Source organism: Sturnira hondurensis, unplaced genomic scaffold (assembly GCF_014824575.4).
Source record: "Sturnira hondurensis isolate 20B ecotype Veracruz unplaced genomic scaffold, ASM1482457v3 Scaffold0004136, whole genome shotgun sequence".
In the NCBI taxonomy this organism is placed as follows: domain Eukaryota; kingdom Metazoa; phylum Chordata; class Mammalia; order Chiroptera; family Phyllostomidae; genus Sturnira; species Sturnira hondurensis.
In genome coordinates, this window is record NW_028076767.1 from 51,530,757 (window position 1) to 51,552,825 (window position 22,069).

The window sequence follows — 22,069 nt, forward strand, 5'->3', positions numbered from 1 at the left end:
CTATTTTTTTAAAATAACATAACCATAATACTATCATCATACCTAAGAAGAGTAATCACCCACAATTCCTGTGGTAGCTTATATCTAAGGTGACAACAGTTGATTTCTTCCCTTTTCTATGTACACCATTCCCTATCAAGCAGTAACGGTTATCCTTCTGCTTTTCTGAATCTGGGCAGGCCTGGGACTGCTTTGGCCAACAAAACACGGCAGAAGTGATGCTGTGTTAGTTCCAGAACTCGACCTAAGAGGACTAGATGTTTCCACTTCTCTATTGGGAATACTGAACATAAGACATTACTAACCTACTAAAGAGACCATATAGAGAAGTTCTCCTTATAGCCCAAGAGGCATTTAGTTCTCAGATGTATTCCTCCTCTGCCTCTCTACCAGCGGGTTCCTAGAACAGGCTTTCCTGACCTCTCTTGCATTTTTCCTTCTCAGTACCAAAGTCCTACTAGATCTCTAGTCCTCGGGTGTACCCCTGTGTGCTTTTTCCTCCATTGCCAGATACATTTATCTAAAACTATATTTGGCCCCTCGCCTTCTCTGTCCAGTAATCTTTAACAAGTCTCAAACTGATATTCATGGAAAAGAATATTCTCAAAGAGCCATGAATTCTCCTGGAAAATATTTAAAATTCCTATACCTTGGTGAAAAGTTAAAATGATATAATGATCTTCTAAGCCAATAAGATAACGGCTTAATATCAGAGTACTGCCCTCTGACCTGATGTCAGTGCCTAGCACTGGTTTGGGATTTTGCAATGAAATCTCATGATGCTAATGCATGTGGTATAAATAAAGGTTTCTGAAATCATTTGGCTGGTAAAATTCGTGAAAGAATTAAATGATTACACAAAAATGGCACAGCCATATAGAAATCAAAAGAATTTGTGCCGTAACTTTTAGTACCATATCAATTAATGCATTTTCAAAACATACTCCATTGTTGCATATGCCAAATTCAATGGTTAGTGTGAATAGATATATCAGAATACAATAAATGAACTAACTTCCTCAATGTAGTTCAGAAATAATTTGATTAGGTAATTACTTAATGTGGAATTCAATAATGCTCCAAAGCAAAATTGAACTTGACATAAACAAAAACTTCACTATCAAGTAATACTATATAAATGGGCTTTAAATACCTAATAGAAATAAAATTTGAATTAATAATTAGATTATATTATCCTAAAATAGTAATTCAATTGTTGAAGTTTGTACTACTATTATATTTTGATAACATAACTTTACAAAAAGACATTGAGGATTAGAATAGAAAAAAATGTTTTACCTATTAGATCAAACTACATATAACAAAGTTCAATCAGATATGTCCAATATTAAATTACTGATGACAGCTTTGCCAATATTTTTAGAATTCATTTGTTTATACATAGTTTTCTAGAGATGCCATAACAAAATATCACAATTCTGAGGGGTGGGAGTTCAAAATCAAGGTTCCTTCTAGAGACTCTGAGGGAAAGTCTTTTCCGTACTTCTCTTCTCGGTTCTGGCGGCGGCCACCCATCCTCAGTGGTCCTTGGCTTGCAGTTATATCTACCTCCGTTGTCACATGGCACTCCCCCTGTATGTCTTCGTGTCTCTGCACCCAAATCGTGCTCTGTGTGCAAAGACACCAATTACTTCATCAAGGCCCACTGCTACCCACTGTGACTTCGTTTTTACTCGACTGCATCTATGAAGACCCTGTTTCCAAATAAGGTCCTATTCACAGGCACTAGAGATTAGGACTTTGACATATCTTTTGTGGGAACACAATTCAATCCATGATAGTCATATTAAGAGGTATAAGCATAAGAAATTTTAACCTAGTTTTATTTTTGTGCATGCTTACTTAATACTATAATTTAAAATATTATAAACCATCTCTGTGGTTCTGCAATAAATACCGTAGCCTTAAAAAGAGTTTATACTTTATTCAAGTGTGAGAAACCCTCACCTAAAGGAGAAAATCTGAGATGCCTATCGTGTCACACTAGGTCTTCCACAGCCTGTCACTGTCCCTACTCACTGCCCTCTTCCACCACCATTTTCCTTCCATTTTATCCATTGGCATAATGAAGCAGCTTAGGATTCCTCAACACACAACACATTATTCCCTGCCTACCTATCACTGTTCATTCTGTTACCTCCACCTGTAATATTCTTTCCTTTCCAATGTTTGCATACGTGCATTGGAAAGAGTTCCATTCTCAGTTTTTACTTCTCAGGGGAAGCTCCAAGTAGTCTATGTAGACTAACTTTATTTCTATGGAGTCTAACCTCTACTTCTGCTAAAACAGTTATTATACTGCACCATGTGGGAAGTTGATATCAGAAGCAGGTCACTTAAACAGGAAGCAAGCTCAGACAAATATTCCTGTCTTTAAACATGGCCTTTTTTTGTTCTTTTTGATTAACTGCATGTACTTTTTATGAGAGATTTGTGAATTTAACAATCTGGGATGATCTCAGCAGCTCAAAACTTTTAGTCATGTCTTGCCAGAGTGCACAGTGTGCAGTGCAGAATCTAATGACAGAAGAACTGGAGCGGTCGAATGGGTCCCCATTTTAAATGACTTTGAAAGCCAGAGTGAGGTTCTGGACTTTGCTTTCTGTGTACTGAGTAGTCCCTGATTTTTGAGAAAGGGACATTATGTAATGACACCAAAAGAGATGATCAGTTCTTTCCAAACAAGAATAGTGTACACACACTTGTTTTCTGTACTAAGCAAAACAGGATTGGAGTTCTGTAAGTCTGCAGCCATCAACTGATAGAGTACTTTAATGTTACGTATTCCTGTTTGGATTTTGGAGGTCAGATATCACTAGAAATATAGCTATAGACATAGATCTTAGAATCTGAGGATTGTTAGTGTTTCATAAATAGTGGAATCAGTTGATTTTCCAGATTTCTTGTTTAGTTATAAATAATTCTCATAACTTCTCATAATAGGTTAAATTAAAGCCCAGTTTCCTCCATATAGGAAGAGTTACAAATTTACTCTGAGTAAAAAAAATGGATAGTTTTTTATCATTTTTTCAAAGCTAATTAAATCACTTTAGGTATTATCTAAAAAGAGCTTTACCTATTTTAACTGAACCCTTTAGATTATATTTAAAAGTCACATTATACTTCAAATTCTCAAGTTTTATTTTTAAATAGGAATGATAACTTGTTATGTGTGGGGTGAAATGTATGAAGTATAACAATAAAAATAAGATTGAAAGTTAGAATGTGCCTGAGATAGTTTATTATTATAATTAAATTAAAACCTACATGGATAGAAGTACCAAAAACACAGAAGTCACTCTTTAACTCATTAATGGGATTTCCCAAGAGTCACACTGCAAATCTGATAGTGTATTACCTGTGTTTAGAACATCCTAGTCTAAGAGAATTTACTCAGTGAAATTACCTTTGAAGTAGGGCTATTGCACATATGTGGGGTATTCATATTATAAAATTATAACTACCACTCCCTTAAAAATGCCTCTTTGTGCCATTTGTAGAACTATTAAAAAATGTTAAAGATTTTATTTGTTTACTTTTAGAGAGAGGGAAAGGGAGGTAGGAAGAGAGGGAGAGAAACATCAATGTGTGATTTCCTCTTGTGCACCCAATCTATTAAAATTTTAAATGCTTTAAAACCCATGTATTAAAGCTACTTACATTTACTGGGTAGCTAAATAACTTACTTGTTTTGACATTTGTTCTTGAAACTTGGTTTGAAATCATAAACTCATGACTTTTCCACTGGGTACAGTCACGATTCAAGTTTAACTCCCAGTTTTTTTCAGGAAAACTAATACTCTAAAAGATAAACTATTTTAGTCTCCTCAGTGTCTTATGAAGTAGAATAAATCTTCTAGTTTAAGTACTCTTTGGTACTTAAGAATTTTGCGACATTTTTGTGTTACTGTACTAATCACCTCTTTGCACCGTTTTCTTTTCATGGTTCTCTAAATGTGATGAAGGAGTTCAGGTGAAAGTATATTTGTCCCAGAATATAAACATGACCATAAATCCAAGTCGACTGCTTCTGTTCATTACAGCCAATCTTAAAAACTGAATTACTTATGTGTCAAACTGATTTCATGATTTTCTTTTTTTTTCATGATTTTCTAAAAACAGCTATGCATTTTATTTCTGTCTAGTAGTATGTTTCAAAGGAACTAGTGACCAAAACTTGGTATCTCAGTGACCATATTTATTATTTTTCAGTGAAAATCATATTTATCAAAAACATTCATTAGGTTTTCTGAAGTCAAATATATTAGTGGGGGCTTATCTGGGTTGCTTCAAATGCATTTGTTTTCTACACGTTCACAATTTATGAATTCAATTACATCAGTCTCTTTTAATAGATTTTGCTGTATAATTGCCTTAATATTTGCATGGACTTATAGATTAAATAATGACATTTTTATATATACTGTGTTTTTTTCTCTGTTCAGGTTCTTTCTTTAGGAGCAGACGTCTTGCCGGAGTATAAACTGCAGACACCACGCATCAACAAGTTTACGATATTGCACTACAGTCCTTTCAAGGCCGTCTGGGACTGGCTTATTCTGCTTTTGGTCATATACACTGCTATCTTCACTCCCTACTCTGCAGCCTTCCTCCTCAATGACAGAGAAGAACAGAAAAGACGAGAATGTGGCTATTCTTGTAGCCCTTTGAATGTGGTAGACTTGATTGTGGATATTATGTTTATCATAGATATTCTAATAAACTTCAGAACGACATACGTAAATCAGAATGAGGAAGTGGTAAGTGATCCTGCCAAAATAGCCATACACTACTTCAAAGGCTGGTTCCTGATTGACATGGTTGCAGCAATTCCTTTTGACTTGCTGATTTTTGGATCTGGCTCTGATGAGGTAAGAGCTGCTTAAGAATCTTATTTTCTGAAAGATTGCTATTATAAAAGTGAATCTATTCTAAATGCAAAGAAAATGGTGGCTTTACAAATTTTCTATATCTCAGGATGGAATTCATTTTCAAATAAAAATGCTATAAAATGAAATGGAACAATTTTGCTATTGCAAATCATTCACAATTTTTTAAATGTTTGCTAGATGATGCTAAAGTTTATTTATCCTTTAGCCAAAAATTAAACTTTAAAACAGTGTTTCATAGCACATTCTCAGGATGTAGAATCACTACATATTAATTCTGTGTATAAAGCTATCAAAGAATAATATATTTCTTTCTTTACTCAAAATTGTGGTTTGAGGCATCAGGGACTTACTTGTTTTAGATTCAAATTATATGGAAGAGGCATCTTCTGAAGCGTCTTGTCCAAACTCTTTCTCTTTAATAATATCTAGGTTGGAAAATACTTCGTATGTTCCCCACACATTAAAAAGCTGGAAATTTTAAGGAAATGCAGCAGCTGTATAGTGTATTTTCTGGATGCAATGTTCATAACTTTAGTCAGATTCTCAAAAGTTTTTTGATCCATTAAAGGTTAGATTCTCCTTAAGTTTCTTCCATTTAATTGCCACTAATTTTTATTGCAAATGAATTTCCTAGATTATATAATGAAAAGATTTACAGAAGGTGTGAAAGTTAGTTCAAATGGAGTAAGTTGAGAACAATAATCTCAAGTTGTGGAATTTTAAAAAGTTAGTGTAAAATTCAGAAATGCACTCTGCAGATCGTGGCTTCTTGAGCAATTCATACTTCAGGACAGGAGAACCTTCCTCTGCCCAGTGAAACCTACCGATTTAGGAGTAAATTCTCTCCTACAGAACACGCCCATCAAACTTTGGGTCAGTTAGGAGTAGGGCTGTGGAACAATACATTCTTCCCAGATCCTGCAAACCTTCGCCAAAGTCTCAAGCCTGGGCTTCATCATCTATAAGGATGATAATATTACTTTCCTCTGCTAATTTTTCTAAAATTTGAGAGTCTAGTGAGATAATACATATGATACTCTTGGCAAAATACTAAAAAAAATTAGCTGTTAAAGTAGTTAATGTTAGACACTCCTAATTTTTAAATGAAGAGGCAAGAAAATTAAATATTTCCTTATTTCTTTTTTTATTGTTGTTCAAGTATAGTTGTCTCCATTTCCCCTCACCACTCTTCTTTATCTATATTTATCTTTATGAGTTTTTTAACATAGATGATCCATTTTATGACACCCAGGAAGTTCTTACTGATGTAAATAGAGTAAAACCATACACTTTCAATTTTAAAACATATACACCATTAGAAAATTAAATTTCAGTTTAGTAAAGTTAGCAAATAGGAGTGTTAGGGGATGTTAATTTACTGATGATATTTAATTAAACTAGTGCATATTTGGATATGCTGACTATAACCATTAAGGTAGAATTTCTAGAATGCAGTACTTGATTAGTCTAACTTCAGTTGTTATATCATTTGAAAATAATAAAATTCATTTAAAATAAGTAATTCAGGCCATGGCTGGTGTAGCTCAGTGGATTGAGCGCAGGCCAGCAAACCACACGATCTCGGTTCGATTCCCAGTCAGGGCACATGCCCGGGTTGCAGGCCACTTCCCAGCAGGGGACTCACAAGAGGCAACCATACATTGATATTTCTCTCTTTCTCTCCTTCCCTTCCTCTCTAAAGATAAATAAATAAAATCTTTAAAAAATAAAATAAGTAATTCAGAAAAAATGCTATTATAGACAAGCCTTCCTCTAGTGACCTGAAACAAAAGAGAGTTATGTTACTCACACAGGTAACATAACTGAAATTATTTGGGGAAAAATAGTGTCCAATCACCTTCCTCATGTGGCATTAAGGAAAAGGGGCAGTTTTCCTCAGAGATAATAGATCCAGTTATCTACTTCTGTGAGCTTTCACAGACTCCCCGGGTTCCCAAAGCTGTCCCCCACACCTTGGAGGTGTGACGTAATATGGGAAGGATTCTGCCTTTGCAGTTAAGCAAACCTGGCTCTGATTCTCCTCTGTGTCACTCACTTTGTGTACATTGGCAAGATACTTAACTCATTTATAACCTCATTTCTTTTCTGCAAAATGGTAATAGGTAAGTTCTTGTGATTTTAAAATATAAAGCAGCAAAATACGAAGAGGTTACTACAATACCAAGTACATGGTAATGTGTATAAGGCTTGTACCAAGTACATGGTAATGTGTATAAAGCTTGTTTGCCAAAGATTTCTTCTGTTTTCTTCAGTATCCCTTCAGATTAAAGTCCCTGTTTCTTAATGAAGCTTTCTTTTAAAAATGTACGTGCCACCACATTAATCCATAAACATTTTAATTACTCATTTATTCAATAAACACGTAATGTCCTGCTTTCCTATGGAGACACATTCTGAGAAGTGCATGGCTTGGCTACTTTGTCCTGTGAGCATTCTCAAGTGCACTCCCACTCATCTAGGTGTGCAGCCTACTTCCCATGGTGGAGCCTTTTGCTCCTAGGCTACCTGTCCTGCATGTTACTACACAAAACAACATGGAATTAAGTTAAGCACAAAAAAAATGATGCAATCAAAAGACACAGCAAAGGCAAGATGTATGAGGATGCTGCCAGGGTAACATAGCATACTGTTGCACAGCAAACTACTTATAAATAAATATTAAAGTAAACTCTAAAGTAATAATAAAAAGCATCATAGAGTAAATACACAAACCAGTAGCATAGTTATTTATTATAAACTATTGTGTACTGTTATGTAATTGGGTGTGCTATAATTTTATACAGCTGGCAGCACAGTAACTTTATTTATGCCAACATCACAAACGTGTGAGTAATGCATTGTGCTATGCTATTACCATGGTAGTGCATCACTAGGTGTTAGGAAGTTTTCAGCTGTGTTATAATATTATAGGACCACCATCATATATGTGGTGCTTGTTGACCAAAAGTCATTATGCAATATGTGACTGAGTTTATTCACTGTCTGATATCTTGCAAAAGTTATTAGATTAACCTGTTGCAGTTAGGAATCCTAAAGAAGTGGGGGATAGAGAGGGATTTTTTTGAGGACAGCTATTGGGTTGCAAAGCACAGGAGTGTGGGGTACGTGGTAAGGTGAAGTGTGCTGGCACCAAGGATAGCCAGCGGCAGGTGAGACTGACAAGGGTGTAAGGGGGTCAGATACTGGGCTGCATTAGCTGTGAAGGGTTAACAGCACAACCAGTGATGGACTGACCACTCTGCACATTCATCAGGAGTGACAATGAAGACACTTTTATATACAAACTGTATTTTATGCATGTATGTATGTATATGTATGTGTATACATATACATACATATACATATATAGATATATATAAAATCAGGCTTTTCAGCACATAATAATATTTCAGGATAAAAGTTTTCCAAAAGTGCATGACATGCTATACAGTGAGAATATTAAAAATAGCATCCATTTTTGTTTCTGGCAAAAAAAATACTTCTAGAGAAAAGAGATCTTATATTTAAATGGACCAATTTAGAAATTTTCATCATATGAATATGTAAAAAATAACTTTGGGATGATTGACCCAAAATTAGATAACCAATTCTAAAATCACTAAGCTAGAGGTCACTCTGATGAGCGATCACCTAGTCCAATGTTCTTTACTGGGAGTTTCAAGGAGGTATCTGAAAGAGTCTCAGAGCCTCATGCAGTTTGCAGCAAGGTGGGCTGATAAGACTCAGAACCATCCTCCTCCACTATAAGAAGAGTAGCTTGATTGTATGTGCTTTACCAAGTAAAGTTTCATGAAAAATTTCCACAAATTTTAACAAAAATTGACTTCACTCATTTTGTCACTTTCACAGTCATGATAGCCCAGTCTGCACATAGGTGCATTTATTCCATAAGCATCTATTGAGAACCTACCACGTACCAGGGTGCTAGAGGCTGGGTTTGCAGACAAGAGTGAGACAAGGACCCCACTGTCTGGGAGCTTGCTGTCTAGAAGGGGAGAGCAGTGATGAACAAAATTAATCCTATCTGATAAACGCTGCAATAGTGCCATGTACAAGAGGACATGGGAGCACGGAAAGGGAGTTCCTAGGGTAAGGATAGAGGTTTTCCAGGTAGGAAGGGTAGAATGATCACACTAGCTGGAGAGGAAGCCCATTAGAATTAGAGGCATGGAGCAATAATGTATTTGTCCCTAGCCCAATATAATAGATATTTTATAATTCTCCCCTTTATTATTGTCAAATAAGTCATAGATAATATAGCACTTTAACATGAAATTTCACAAATATAATATATAATTTCTACCCTTAATATAAAGCACAAATAAAAGAAATGATCATAATAAAATACCTAATTAATATATAAATGCTTCAGGCATGTCTACAATAAATGATATAAGGAAGTCACCAGACAATTATACCTAGTTATAATGAACTCCATATTTAAACAGTAGCTTCAATATTAAACTAAATATTTTCTTTGTATTTGCATTTTAACATAAAGGTTGAATATATATGACTATGCTTATATATTTATAAATGTGTATTTATACAGGTAGATATGTATATGGGCATACATGCATTTCAATATTTGTACACACCTAGAAACACTATGACTGTGATAACTACAGGTGTACACTGATATAGCCATGCTGTATACCACACAGTACAAAATACCACAAAGTCTGTTGTCATGGAAGATACGATTTTCTGAAATATTGAACAGCTCTTAGTGAAAGTCCAAACTAAACAAGTTAGTCATTTTCCATGGCAGCTAATTTCCTGAAAAAATTAATGGGTATTAAAATGTATAAAACTGAATGTTTATATGTAAAACTCAGTTTCCAGTCTCGGTAATTATAAATTTACTTTTAGATTATACAAATGACTGTGGGATGTTGAACATTTTCATAAAACACAACAATTTTTGCTGTTGTTAGACACACTTTAGGCATTATAAAACTTCTGCCTACCTCACTCCACCAGGAAGTAAAGGAAAATTCATGAAACCACATGCAGAGCATTTCAAGCAAAAGAAAACACTGGTGAAAATGGCCCCGTCAGGAAACAGCCTTGGCATGTAGGATCAGAAGGAAGGTCAGTGGCAGACAGGCTGAACCATAGAGAGAGGTGGGATGCTAAGAGGTGAGGGCACTGATACAAATGACATGCAATCATGGAATCTGGCATTTATTCTGGCTGCAATGGGAGCTTCAGGCTGGGAGTGGATATTTTGAAAGACCTCATGGCTAATGTCTGCAGACAATTTAGTCAGGGTAGAAAGAGGAGAATCACTTCAGAGGTTTTGCTGTGCTGTAGGAGGGACAAACAATGATGGCTTGGACTACATGGTGGTAATACAGGTAAACAGGAATAGATAGATTTGGAATATATTAGAGGAGAGCTTGCTGAAAGATTAAATATTGTTGGAGGATTAGGAGAAAAGCAAAATTAATGATCACTCAAAGATTTTGTTGTTTTCCTTCTTCTTCTTTGAAACTTTTTTGGCGCCCAAGAGGAGACTTAAGCAACTATTGTAGATTGTCACTCATTTATTCAAATGGGAAAAATCTTGGGAGAAGGAGGTGTGTTCTAGGGGAGAAATTCCACTAGGGCCATGTTGAATTTGTGATCCCAGTACAGATGACAGGTAGGCAAATGGGGCACCACATAGCAGCTAGAAAGATGAGTCGGTATGAAAAGCAGATAAGGTCAAGTTCAAGGAGTTCATCATCACCAAGCCCTTATTATATGAAATGCTAAAGGGACTTATATAAGAAAAAGAAGATGAAAAATATGAACAGTGAAAGGACAGCAAACACACAGTTATTAACAACCACACCTAAAACAAAAGCAAACCAAGAGGACAGCTAGATCAGGAGTGGAACCATAGAAATGAAGAACACATGGAGGGTTAGAAACGGGGGTGGGAGGAGGAGAAGAGGGGAGAAGGTACAGAAAATAGCATAGACAGTAGGTAGAAAATGGGGGGAGGGCGAGCATAGTGGGGGAAATATAGAATCTAAAGAACTTGAGACACGTGGTTACAAACTAAGGGGGGAAGAATGGTCAGGGAGGGAGTGTGCGGGAGGAGGGGAATGAAGGGGGGGAATAGAACAACTGTAATGGTATAATCAATAAAATATATTTTAAAAAAAGAAAAGAAGAAATGAGATTCATTAAATTATAAATTAGATACAGTCCTGACACAAGTTTGTTTGGATCAGACCTTCTACAGTAGGACTATGTACCAATTTCTAGGTGAATCTTATAAAAGTTTGAGATCAATATTTGGTAGGTCTGAAGTAAAACCTTGAAACCTGCATTTTTTAAAGTTTCAGGCAGGATCCTGCTGCCAGATATACAAGATCCAGTGGCCTATCTGGGACACGGGGCAAGTCCAGGAGAGAGCTTTTGTGTGCTCACAAAACAGTTCTACAAAATAAATACATACATAAACAAGTTAAAGTGATTTTCAACTAAATGTAAGAACAGTCATGATTTCTTAATTTTAAATGAATTATTAAAATTTTCTATGCATCACAGCATCATGAATGACCTTAGAAAAAATAATTTTGTCAATGTTATTTAAACATTAATGTCTTCCTTCCAAGTTCCCTAAATTGTAAGTTACTGCTACACTTAGTTTCATTTACATTCAAATCAGGAGAAAAAAAACAATTCAAATTTAGGATTGATATTATTTTATTTATAAAACATGTTAGCATTGCTAAGGTTAGCTCAGCATATACATTTTCACTAAAATGAGTATATAAGCAGAAATGCTCAATTTTTCAAAATTACATAATTTTTTAGTTTAATTAAATGCAAATTACTGACTAATAACTAGAGAATATTGTATAATGTTAAGAAAACACGTCATAGAAAATGAATATTGGCAGTAACACAGTGTGGCTCTGTATCTTCCTGATGTCAGTGTCAATGAGAGAGATCAAGAAAAAGCTCTTTATTTCTTAATTTTTGCATCATCACACATGCCATCCATAGCAAATTACTTCCATGTTGTTGATGCAAAGAAATAACATTGTGGGATCAGTCTCCAGAAAGTCAACCTCTTATTATCTGCCTCAGAGTTTCCTGTATTTTGATTATCTGTGGCAAATCTTACTTTCAGAAATACTAACAGAACCTAGAGCATTCTGTTTAGTAAATGCTTTATTAACCTATTTTACCACTGAAAATTATTATTCTTTTTAAATATATTTTATTGATCATGGTATTACAGTTGTCCCATTTTCCCCCTTTCACTCCCCTCCATCCTGCACACCCCCTCCCACTTGCATTACCCCTCCCTAGTTCATGTCCATGGGTTGTACATATAAGTTCTTTGGCTTCCACATTTCTTATACTACTCTTACACTCCCTGTATTTACTACCTACTAACTATGCTTCTTATTCCCTGTACCTTTTCCTCTTCTCTCCCCTTCCCACTCCCCTGTTGATAAGCCTCCATGTGATCTCCATTTCAGTGTTTCTGTTCCTGTTCTAGTTGTTTGCTTAGTTTGTTTTTGTTTTTGTTTTCAGTGTGTTTGTTAATGATTGTGAGTTTGCTGTCATTTTACTATTCATATTTTTATCTTCTTTTTCTTAGATAAATCCCTTTAACATTTCATATAATAAGGGCTTAATGGTTATGAATTCCTTGAACTTGACCTTATCAGAGAAGCACTTTATCTGCCCTTCCATTCTAAATGAAAGCTTTCCTGGATAAAGCAATCTTGGATGTAAGTCTTTGGATTTCATGACTTGGAATACTTCTTTCCAGCTCCTTCTTGCCTGTAAGGTCTCTTTTGAGAAATCCGCTGACAGTCTGATGGGTACTCCTTTGTAGGTGACTGTCCCCTTATCTCTTGCTGCTTCTAGGATTCTCTCCTTCATTTTAATCTTGGCTAATGTAATTGTGATGTGCCTTGGTGTGTTACTTTGTGGGTCTACCTTCCTTGGGACTCTGTGAGCTTCCTGGACTTCCTGGAAGTCTATTTCCTTTGCCAGATTGGGGAAGTTCTCCTTTATTATTTGTTCAAATAAGTTTTCCACTTGTCGCTCTTCCTCTTCCCCTTCTGGTTCCCCTATAATTCTGATGTTGGAGCATTTAAAGATGTCCTGGAGGTTCCTAAGCCTCTCTTCATTTTTTTGAATTCTTGTTTCTTCATCCTGTTCTTGGTTGTTTATTTCTTCCTTCTGCTCCAAATTGTAGATTTGAGTCCCAGTTTCCTTCCCATCCCTGTTGGTTCCCTATATATTTTCCTTTATTTTACTTAGTGTAGCCTTCATTTTTTCATCTAATTTGCAATCGGATTCAACCAATGTGAGCATCCTGATTAGCAGTGTTTTGAACTGTGCATTTGATAGGTTGGCTATCTCTTCATTGCTTAGTTGTATTTTTTCTGGAGCTTTGATCTGCTCTTTTATTTGGGTAATTTTTTTCTAAATACACCTGTTACACTGTGAGGGGAAGAGCCTTGGGTATTCACCCAGGAGGGGTAGCCCACGTTGCTGTGTTGTGACGCTGCATGTGTGGGAGGAGTCTGAGAGGGAGCAATGGTGCTTGCTACACTCTCTGCTAGATTTTGGTCACTTCCCCCACTTCCCACAAGCAAATTGTTCCCTTCTGGTGCTGATTCCCTGGGTGGGTTGGCTTGTGTATGTTCCAGGACACTGTGAGTTTCTCCAGTGAACTTTCCTGTGAGGCTGGGAGTTTCTCAGGCTGCCGCTGTGGTCTCCACAGGTGTTTTCAATCAGTGGTTTGAGTCTTTATTTCCCTGAGCTGGGGGACTGGGTTGTGCAGTCTGTCCCACTTCCCAGTTGTTTCTCCTGGTTTATCTGCCTTCAAATGTGGGATAAGCTGCTCCGCCAGCCACCTTGGGTGCTGTGCCCCATTCCACAATCTGCCACCTCACTGGATCTGCCACATGCTGTGAGTCCTCTCTGCCCGGCTGCGCATCTCTGCCCCTCCTACAGATCTGGACAAGCGTGTCTTCTTTATCTCCTTGATTGTCAGACTTCCATATAGTTTGATTTTTCTGTTGATTCTGGTTGGTTTTTGTTTTTAAATTGTTGTTGTCCTCCTTTTGGTTGTGCTATGAGGCACAGTGTGTCTCCCTACACCGCCATCTTGGCCGGAAGTCCTTGTTTTTCTTTTGATTAGTTACTTGCTTTGTTGACCTCTTTCCTTTCACCCTTAACAGTTCTCCCCCTTTTTAAAAATTTAATTGTTGTTCAAGTACAGTTTTCTATCTTTTACTCCCAGCCCAGCCCACCCCCCCAGTGGTCTCCACCTCCTTCCCATTCCCATCCCACTTAGTTGTTGTCCATGTGTCCTTTATACTAGTTCCTGAAAATCCTTCCCCTTCTTCTTGAATCCTGATCACAGGCAAGACCTTTGAAACCTGAGCAAATAGAGTGTAATAATAGCAAAGAGGAGTTTGTGCTCACGTTGATGTTAGCTTCATTAGTCTGATAGATAAAGGGATACAAAAAAAAAAAAAACTTAGCAGGTATCTGAATAGAATCGCTGGTCATCTTGTCAGCATTCTCTGGACCTGATCTCTGCGATTGTTGTCATTAGTTTGCTGGAAATGAATTTCTAAGTCATTAGACATACTCACCACATTCAAAATTAAATAACATAGCACATTTTGAAGACCTGATCACAAATATATGTCTACACATAAAGTTACTATGTCTGTCTTTAGGTAGTTCTTGGGAGTTAAGGCAGAAGTTTTCCTTAACTTGTATTTGAAACCATTGGCCATGCCTCCAAATATTTCTGGCATGACCAGTGAGAGACATAGGATCCCAGTGGAATAATTTTTGAACTAAAACAAAGAATAGCCCATCAAAAAATTTATTTTTCCTTAAATTGATCATCTAATCCTCATTTATAGGTAATTTATTGACTACAAATTGCTAGAGATGGCATAAAGTACAATTTTGGTTAGATCCTTCTCAGAACAAGTCAAATTCTCATTAAAAAACATAACATCCATGATTGTTTATTTATTGTAACATTTGCATAGTACTATTTTTTAAAAGATTTTATTTATTTATCTTTAGAGGGGAAGGAAAGAGGGAGAGAAATATCAATGTAGGGTTGCCTCTCCTGCGCCCCCTGCCAGGAACTGCATCTCCTGCTGGGAATTGGCCTGCAACCCACGCATATGCCCTGACCTGGTATCGAACTGCAATCCTGGTTCACAGGCCCGTGCTCAATCCATTGAGCTACACCAGCCAGGGCTGCATAGTACTATTTAAAATCACTTGATAAGCAGTTTTCTATGTTACTATCACTAAAGAAAGAGAAAGTGAATTCAAATTGCAGAAAAATAGAATATTAATTATAAAACAGAATTTTTAAAAAGTGTCTCAACAATAAAGGTTGTTCAATATTGGAGTGAGTTTCCCAGGAAGGTTGTAAATGCATCTTCTCTTTAAAAGCCACAGTTTGTGGAGGAATTTGTGAAGTTTGGTATGAATAAGGAAAGAATAAGTTGAGTGATCCTCTCAATGTTTTTTACGCACTCAAAATATAGCTCTTTAATTGTGATAGTGGATGTGTCCCTAGGAATACTGAAACAGTGTGACTGAAGCTGAACAAGCATCTGGAAACTAGCTTCACAATTCTTAAATTTTATTGGTAAGTAATTCATTAAATGGTATTTACAAGTACCAGAGCTTAAAGGTAATTGGAATAAAATATAAAACAAAGCATAAGTATGTAGTTATTAAATTTATTACTCATTGTTGCCATTTCCCTTTTGTACCCAAATATTTCTTGACAAATAAGACAAAATAATGGATGAAGTATAAAGTTCCAGTGACAAGTCACTTTATCAACTCTGTAGATAAAACCAAAGATCATATACTTCTCTTTCCTCATTTATAAAAGAATAATTCTACCCATTTACCATAGGCAAAGGTTTTAGAGAGTAAATTTCTGAAATAAAGTGTTTTAAATATGAGTCTTGAAAATGCTTGCTAAAAAACAAGTAGAATTATTTTTCCAAGTTATTTTGAAAAATTCTTGAGCACAAGATTTTCTCCTGCTAATGAGGTTTTCTCAGTTTAACTGCAGCCACATTTATTCATGAGTAGAGAGTTGTTTAATACTGAGAAGAAACCACCTGTTCTATTTCCAGGCCTTGAAAGTGAATTCCACTTTCATTAAGAGAAAATATTATCTGAACTATTGTAAAATGTCTACTGAAAACAAATCACATAATCTTCTTGAGTCTGGGGCTAGAACCTAACATACTTGCAAGGATATAATTATTTAGAGTGTGCATTTTGAAAATAAAATTTAGTTAAGAAATTTACACCTAATAAAAATAGCTAACTTTTACCTCAATATAATAAAGGCTCTTAGACTATAATAAACTATGGATGTGGATTTTTTTAATTGAAATTATATTACATTTATCAGCCACCCAGAAATGTAAGTATGTGAATTCTCAGGAGAAGAGTCTGCATTTAGAAAAGAATCTGAGAAAGTGAATTAAAAATAAAAGTCTTAAATAAGTAGTTTGTGTTTACAATGGGATTTAGGCAAAAAGAGTTTGAAATATCATTCAATCACAGTACAGGAGTTGAGTTCTGAGACTGTGTGGAAACTGGGCTTGTTAGGGTTCATTAGGTCCCCTTTACCATAGTTCGTGGGCAGTGTTAGAAAACACAGTGCCTTGCTTCAGGCCACTGCAAAAAGGCTCACCGCGTTCCATATCCTATTTATTATCATGAAGTTTTTGTACTTCATAATAATATCTCTAGTGAGCTTTAATGCTTTTTTTTTACCAAAAGTAACAATAAACAAAAAATATTTTTCTAATACCAGTGAAAAGCTCAAGAAATAACATGTAAAAGAAAGCCTATCTCTACTACTTTTGAAATTATTGTAGTTGATTTAAAGATCGTTTTATTTCTATTTTTAGAAATTGAAAAACCCCACCAAGACAGATTTCCATAATATGTTTGAATAGTACATGAAATCATATATGCTAGGAGATGACCAGACATTCTGAGAACACCACACAGCCAAATTCTAATGTCGACACAATGATACTATATGATAGCTGTTGGTCCCATTTTTCACCTGCAGATAATACAAAGATAGTCCATTGAACTAAACAGTGGGAACTAATAGTCCCTGACAAGTCAGCAAGAGGAGACTGATCATTCTTTAGACCTCCCTCTGAGACTCTGGTGCCATCACTTCTTTTGTCGTGCAACCTGGGACAAAACACCTTTAATCTTTAAATAGATATTTAAACAAGAAGAAAAAGAAAGGAGGTATTGCAATCCTGTCTTATCTACAAGATGTGCTGTACACAACTGTAGTTAAGAAAGAAGGCCCAGGTGTGTTCGCACATCTTGAAAACAATAGAAATAAGGCCAAGTCATTTGTCACGTTGTCAGACTGGCAGGTAGTTATGCTTGGGTACATGGCTTTGACTCTTGAAGTCAATTTTCACTTATGAAACTGGGTTGAGGTGTAATTATGTACCATAGTTCTTAAGCTTTTTTGTCCAGAAAAGGTGTCTCTTGTGTGTTATTATATACGATTTTTTATTTCTCTGCTCAGAGAACTTACTGTTGTCTAGATTTTATCTCATGTTAATATAATTCTGGAAGAAACATCAGAGGATTCTTTGGGAGGAGGACAAAAAGGAGCTGGGTGGCATATCAGCAGATTTTATTTCTTTTTTTTTGTAATATCATTTGTATTCTACCACCTTTGTAGACAGAAGAGTTGTCAGTACTTATTATCACACTATGATATAAAAACAGCTCACTTGAAGCATCTCACTTCATTAACCAAATGCTTAAAGAATTTTCATTATTTTTCTTTTATTTGGGGGTTCAGAGAAAATTTTCCTCCAAGGGCAAGAACTTTTAAATAATATTCCTCAGATACCTCTAATTTTGCCATACAAAGAAATAAATAAGTGGCCTACGATAAAAAATAAACACACAAACGTAAGCTGTGAAGCACAGAAAAAAGTGGTGTGTCAAACCAGGGTGATTGCGGTTACCAGAGTCTGAGCAGGCGGACGCCCTGGGTGAAGGTCTTGTCTAAAATTCCTGTGGAAGCTGCGAGGCCAATGTCAATAAACCCCCATTTAGGATCCAGATATCTAAGCTACATATTTTGAAAGTGTATAAGCTCTATTGACCCATTTTACAAAATAAAGTTCCTGATTACCAATGGAAAAATGTATGGGGTGTTCAAATAAAAACATGAGGAGCTTCCATTTGTTGGATATTATCTACAATCCTGGAGGACAGGAATTATAATGCCCATTTACGTTGAGCACTGATCCTTAGAGATTATATCAGTAACTTGACCTAGGTGACACACTGGTACAGAAGCAGAATTCAGACATAAGTTTTTCTGTTCCACAGTGCTAGCAAATAACTGCTAATCTAAAATACTGATAATACGGATAGTAGAGAGTTAACTTTTCTCCCAGGGAATTCCATTATACTAATTTAAACTCTCCATTTATTCAGATTTGAAAGAAATATACTTTTACATTTGTGAAGGGCAAAAATAAATCTGTCTTCTTTATCGCACCCTGAAAACTAAGAAGCCAGCATTAACAGGGAAGGCACCTCTCCACACATCCCTAAATGAGCTCAGACTGGAGTCCAATTGTGATAAGCATAGCTCAGCGAGGCCAGTCCCTCTCACTTCAGGAGCGTTTCAGTACTAACTGAATTACAGGGTTCAGGGGAAACTGAGGAATCTCCCCTTCCCTTGGGACTACTATGACCCAAGGGGAGGAAATGCAATGCTTATTATAGTACTTTAGTAAGAATGCTTTTCTTGATATTTAGTGCCCTTTTGCACCAAGTCAGTGTGAATAGATATAGGGTGATAGTTATGTCATGAGCTATTTCTTTAATTAAAATGTGTTCTTAACTCAGTTGGATGCACTTTGTGAAATAAACACCAACAATGAACAGATAAAATGACTCAATAATTGATTGGTAAACACCATGTAGCTATGGAATAATTATATGCCCTGTGAAATATGTAGTACTTATAGCTGACATTATTTAGGAAATCTAAGAAATGAACTTGTAATTTGTGCTTATCAGATTTCAAATCCAAACAACCAGATAAGTATCCTGTTATTATATGGAAGTGTCCTATCATTAGATACCTGGTCAGTAATAATCATGCAATTAGTTACATATATCACAACACAAAGCAAAATATATATCGCTAAGAAAGCAAAAGCAATTTATCAATTTAACACATTTAAGAAAGAAAAATGCATTTAAATAAAGTGTCTAATTCATGCTTGCTATCATCCAGTAATGTTCCTAGTTATCTGCCTGACTGGCTCTTTCTCATTATGCAGATCCTCCTCAGTTCTAAGGTCTGGTCCTCCGCAAAGCTGTCCTTCTAAACGGGACCCCACTCCTACCCACACTCCAAAACATTGTCTATCAGATCACTCTGTTTTATTATCATCATGGCACTGCTCATCTCTGGAATGATCTTATTATTTGTTTATTTTTAAAATATTTATCTTTTCAATAGATCATGAACTTGTTTATCTTTATTAGAGAAGATATTTTGTCTACCAAATAACTGTCTCAGTCAGCAAAGTGACCATGTATATCTGTTCACCACTAGTTCCTGTGTACTGCACTTGCTAGGCACACTAGTAACACGCTGACACATTTGTTGGTGAGTGAATGAATGACTTCCCCATGATGTGCAAAGCACTTAGAGCATAAAACAAGATAGACAAATTCTCTGTCCTCTAGTCTTCATGACAAGACACTAAATTAATGTCATGCACATTTTCAGAGTATTTTCCAAAATGGATAAAGCTTTTAAAAATACTTAATTCAAACATGCAGTTATCCTCAATGCTACCATATTGTTTTAACCAGTTTCCGCCCACTTAGCTTCATAGGAACATGCGTTGAGTCGTTTACCAACTGTTTCTGACCATGCATATTTACCTCCACAGACAACAACATTAATCGGTCTTTTGAAGACAGCTCGACTTCTTCGTCTTGTGCGAGTGGCTCGGAAACTTGATCGGTATTCAGAATACGGTGCTGCTGTTCTAATGCTCCTAATGTGCATATTTGCCCTGATTGCTCACTGGCTGGCTTGCATTTGGTATGCGATTGGGAATGTAGAAAGGCCCTACCTGACTGACAAAATCGGATGGTTGGATTCCTTAGGACAGCAAATTGGAAAACGTTACAATGACAGTGACTCAAGTTCTGGGCCATCCATTAAGGACAAATACGTCACAGCACTTTATTTTACCTTCAGCAGTTTAACCAGTGTAGGATTCGGGAATGTGTCACCTAACACCAATTCGGAAAAAATCTTTTCAATTTGTGTCATGTTGATTGGCTGTAAGTAGATTTCTCTTTTATCTATTAGGATAAAATAATATTGCAAAATCTCTAGAACATTTAGAGTAAGGCAAAGAAAAATGTATAGAAAATTGTAGAAATAATGGGATTAAATATTTGGGAACCATAGTCTATCAAATCTGATTCTCCCTATGAAGGGGAGACACCAAAGGTTCCAGGACCTCAGGAGAGCAAGAGCCTATAACTGGAATGACATGGGTCTTGGGATTCAGGGACTGAGACTTGCAGTTTACCTTTACTACTCTAACAAAGTGTCCACAAGGTGTTACCAGTGAGTATTTTCAGTTCCAGCTGAGGCCAGATTAGATTGCGAAAGATTAGCTTACATTATATTATTAGATGTACTTGGTAGGTAGAAATATATATATCACCACCATTGATCATAATGTAAGTTAATCTTATATATATATTTGCAGAATCATATATAGAGATACATATGTTATTGTCATTGACTACAAATTCCTTTCCCTGCGACAATATGTTAAGGCTTAAGTGACCTTTACCTGGTAGTTGGGTAATGTCATGAGCATTATTTATAAAGAGACTCTTTGTCATAAGAAAAAGGTCTGTATTAAACTAAATATGTTTTAATGTTAATGTATTTTTAAAATCACACTGTGGAACCACTATAGATAACCTATCTGTTAGCAAGCAGCAATTTGCAAAAGCATGATGGATTCATAAAGCTTAAGAATAGCATCTTCCTTATACTATGTTTAAACTTTTCAAAACAGATCCAGAGAGTTGACTTTTAAATATTAACATATTGACTAATGAAATGTCATTAAATGAGCTTTATTTATGACACTTAAATAGATTCACTAGTTTAAGTCCACTTTATTTAAGATTTACTTTTAATATATATGTCTTGGTATTTTTAGTGACATTTGAATAGGCTAAATCATTATGTTTAAATAACTCTTAAGATATTCTTCAAATTCAGGCTTGGTCGTAGATATAAACACAGAAATGACATTGCACCCAGAAAGAAATGGAGTGGACTTACTGGAAAAAATAGAAAATTTTGTTCCAAAGAGACTGAATTTCTCAGAGCAAACAGTTGCAACCAGTCTGTGATTACAACTGCTAGAAAATACTCCTAATGGTTATGAGATTTAGTAGCATAGGTAGCCAACAAAGAAAAGAAAATCAAGGTTTTTTTTTATTATTTAAACATCTATATAGAAAAAGATAAATGAACTTTTTAAAAGAAAATAAAACCCATATCTTAAAACTTAGGACTTATACCAAAGAATTTTTTAAAGGCCGAGAAGTTTAACCTGTTCATCATTTAGAAATCCTTACCACTCGTGAGAATTAAGTGAAGTACATAGTACTGTTTATCATGTGAATTATTTTAAATTAAAGAAAACTCAGCTCTTTACTTGCTCTATACCTAATCTCTAATTCCTAAATCAGGAGATTGTTGGCAGTTTTCATTCCTTTCTTTTTTCATTCTTTCCATCTTTCTTTCTCAACTTTTGTTTTTTCTTTAAAAAAATATAACACTACATTATTTCTATTGATTCTTCAGGAATGTGCCTCCTGAAGATGAATTTCTTATTCCATTGCCATCTTTTCCAGTTTTCTTATTTTAGGAAAAAAAAATTCTAGTAAATTGGGTAAAGTAAGAGACATCACTTTCTACATTGCATTCTTTATATGAATAACAAACATGGTTTTACAAACGGTAATCAGAATGAGACTGTATA

The 22,069-nt window shown here is 35.6% G+C and overlaps 1 protein-coding gene across 1 annotated transcript in view; it reads left to right on the top strand.

Moving 5' to 3' along the window:
• Nucleotides 1-22,069, top strand: part of KCNH7 (potassium voltage-gated channel subfamily H member 7) — a 166,461-nt gene that overhangs the window by 76,419 nt on the left and 67,973 nt on the right. The window contains exons 4-5 of the mRNA XM_037044579.1: nucleotides 4,467-4,892; nucleotides 19,937-20,336. Coding sequence (XP_036900474.1) covers nucleotides 4,467-4,892; nucleotides 19,937-20,336 — 826 coding nt within the window. The remainder of the gene's footprint in view (nucleotides 1-4,466; nucleotides 4,893-19,936; nucleotides 20,337-22,069) is intronic.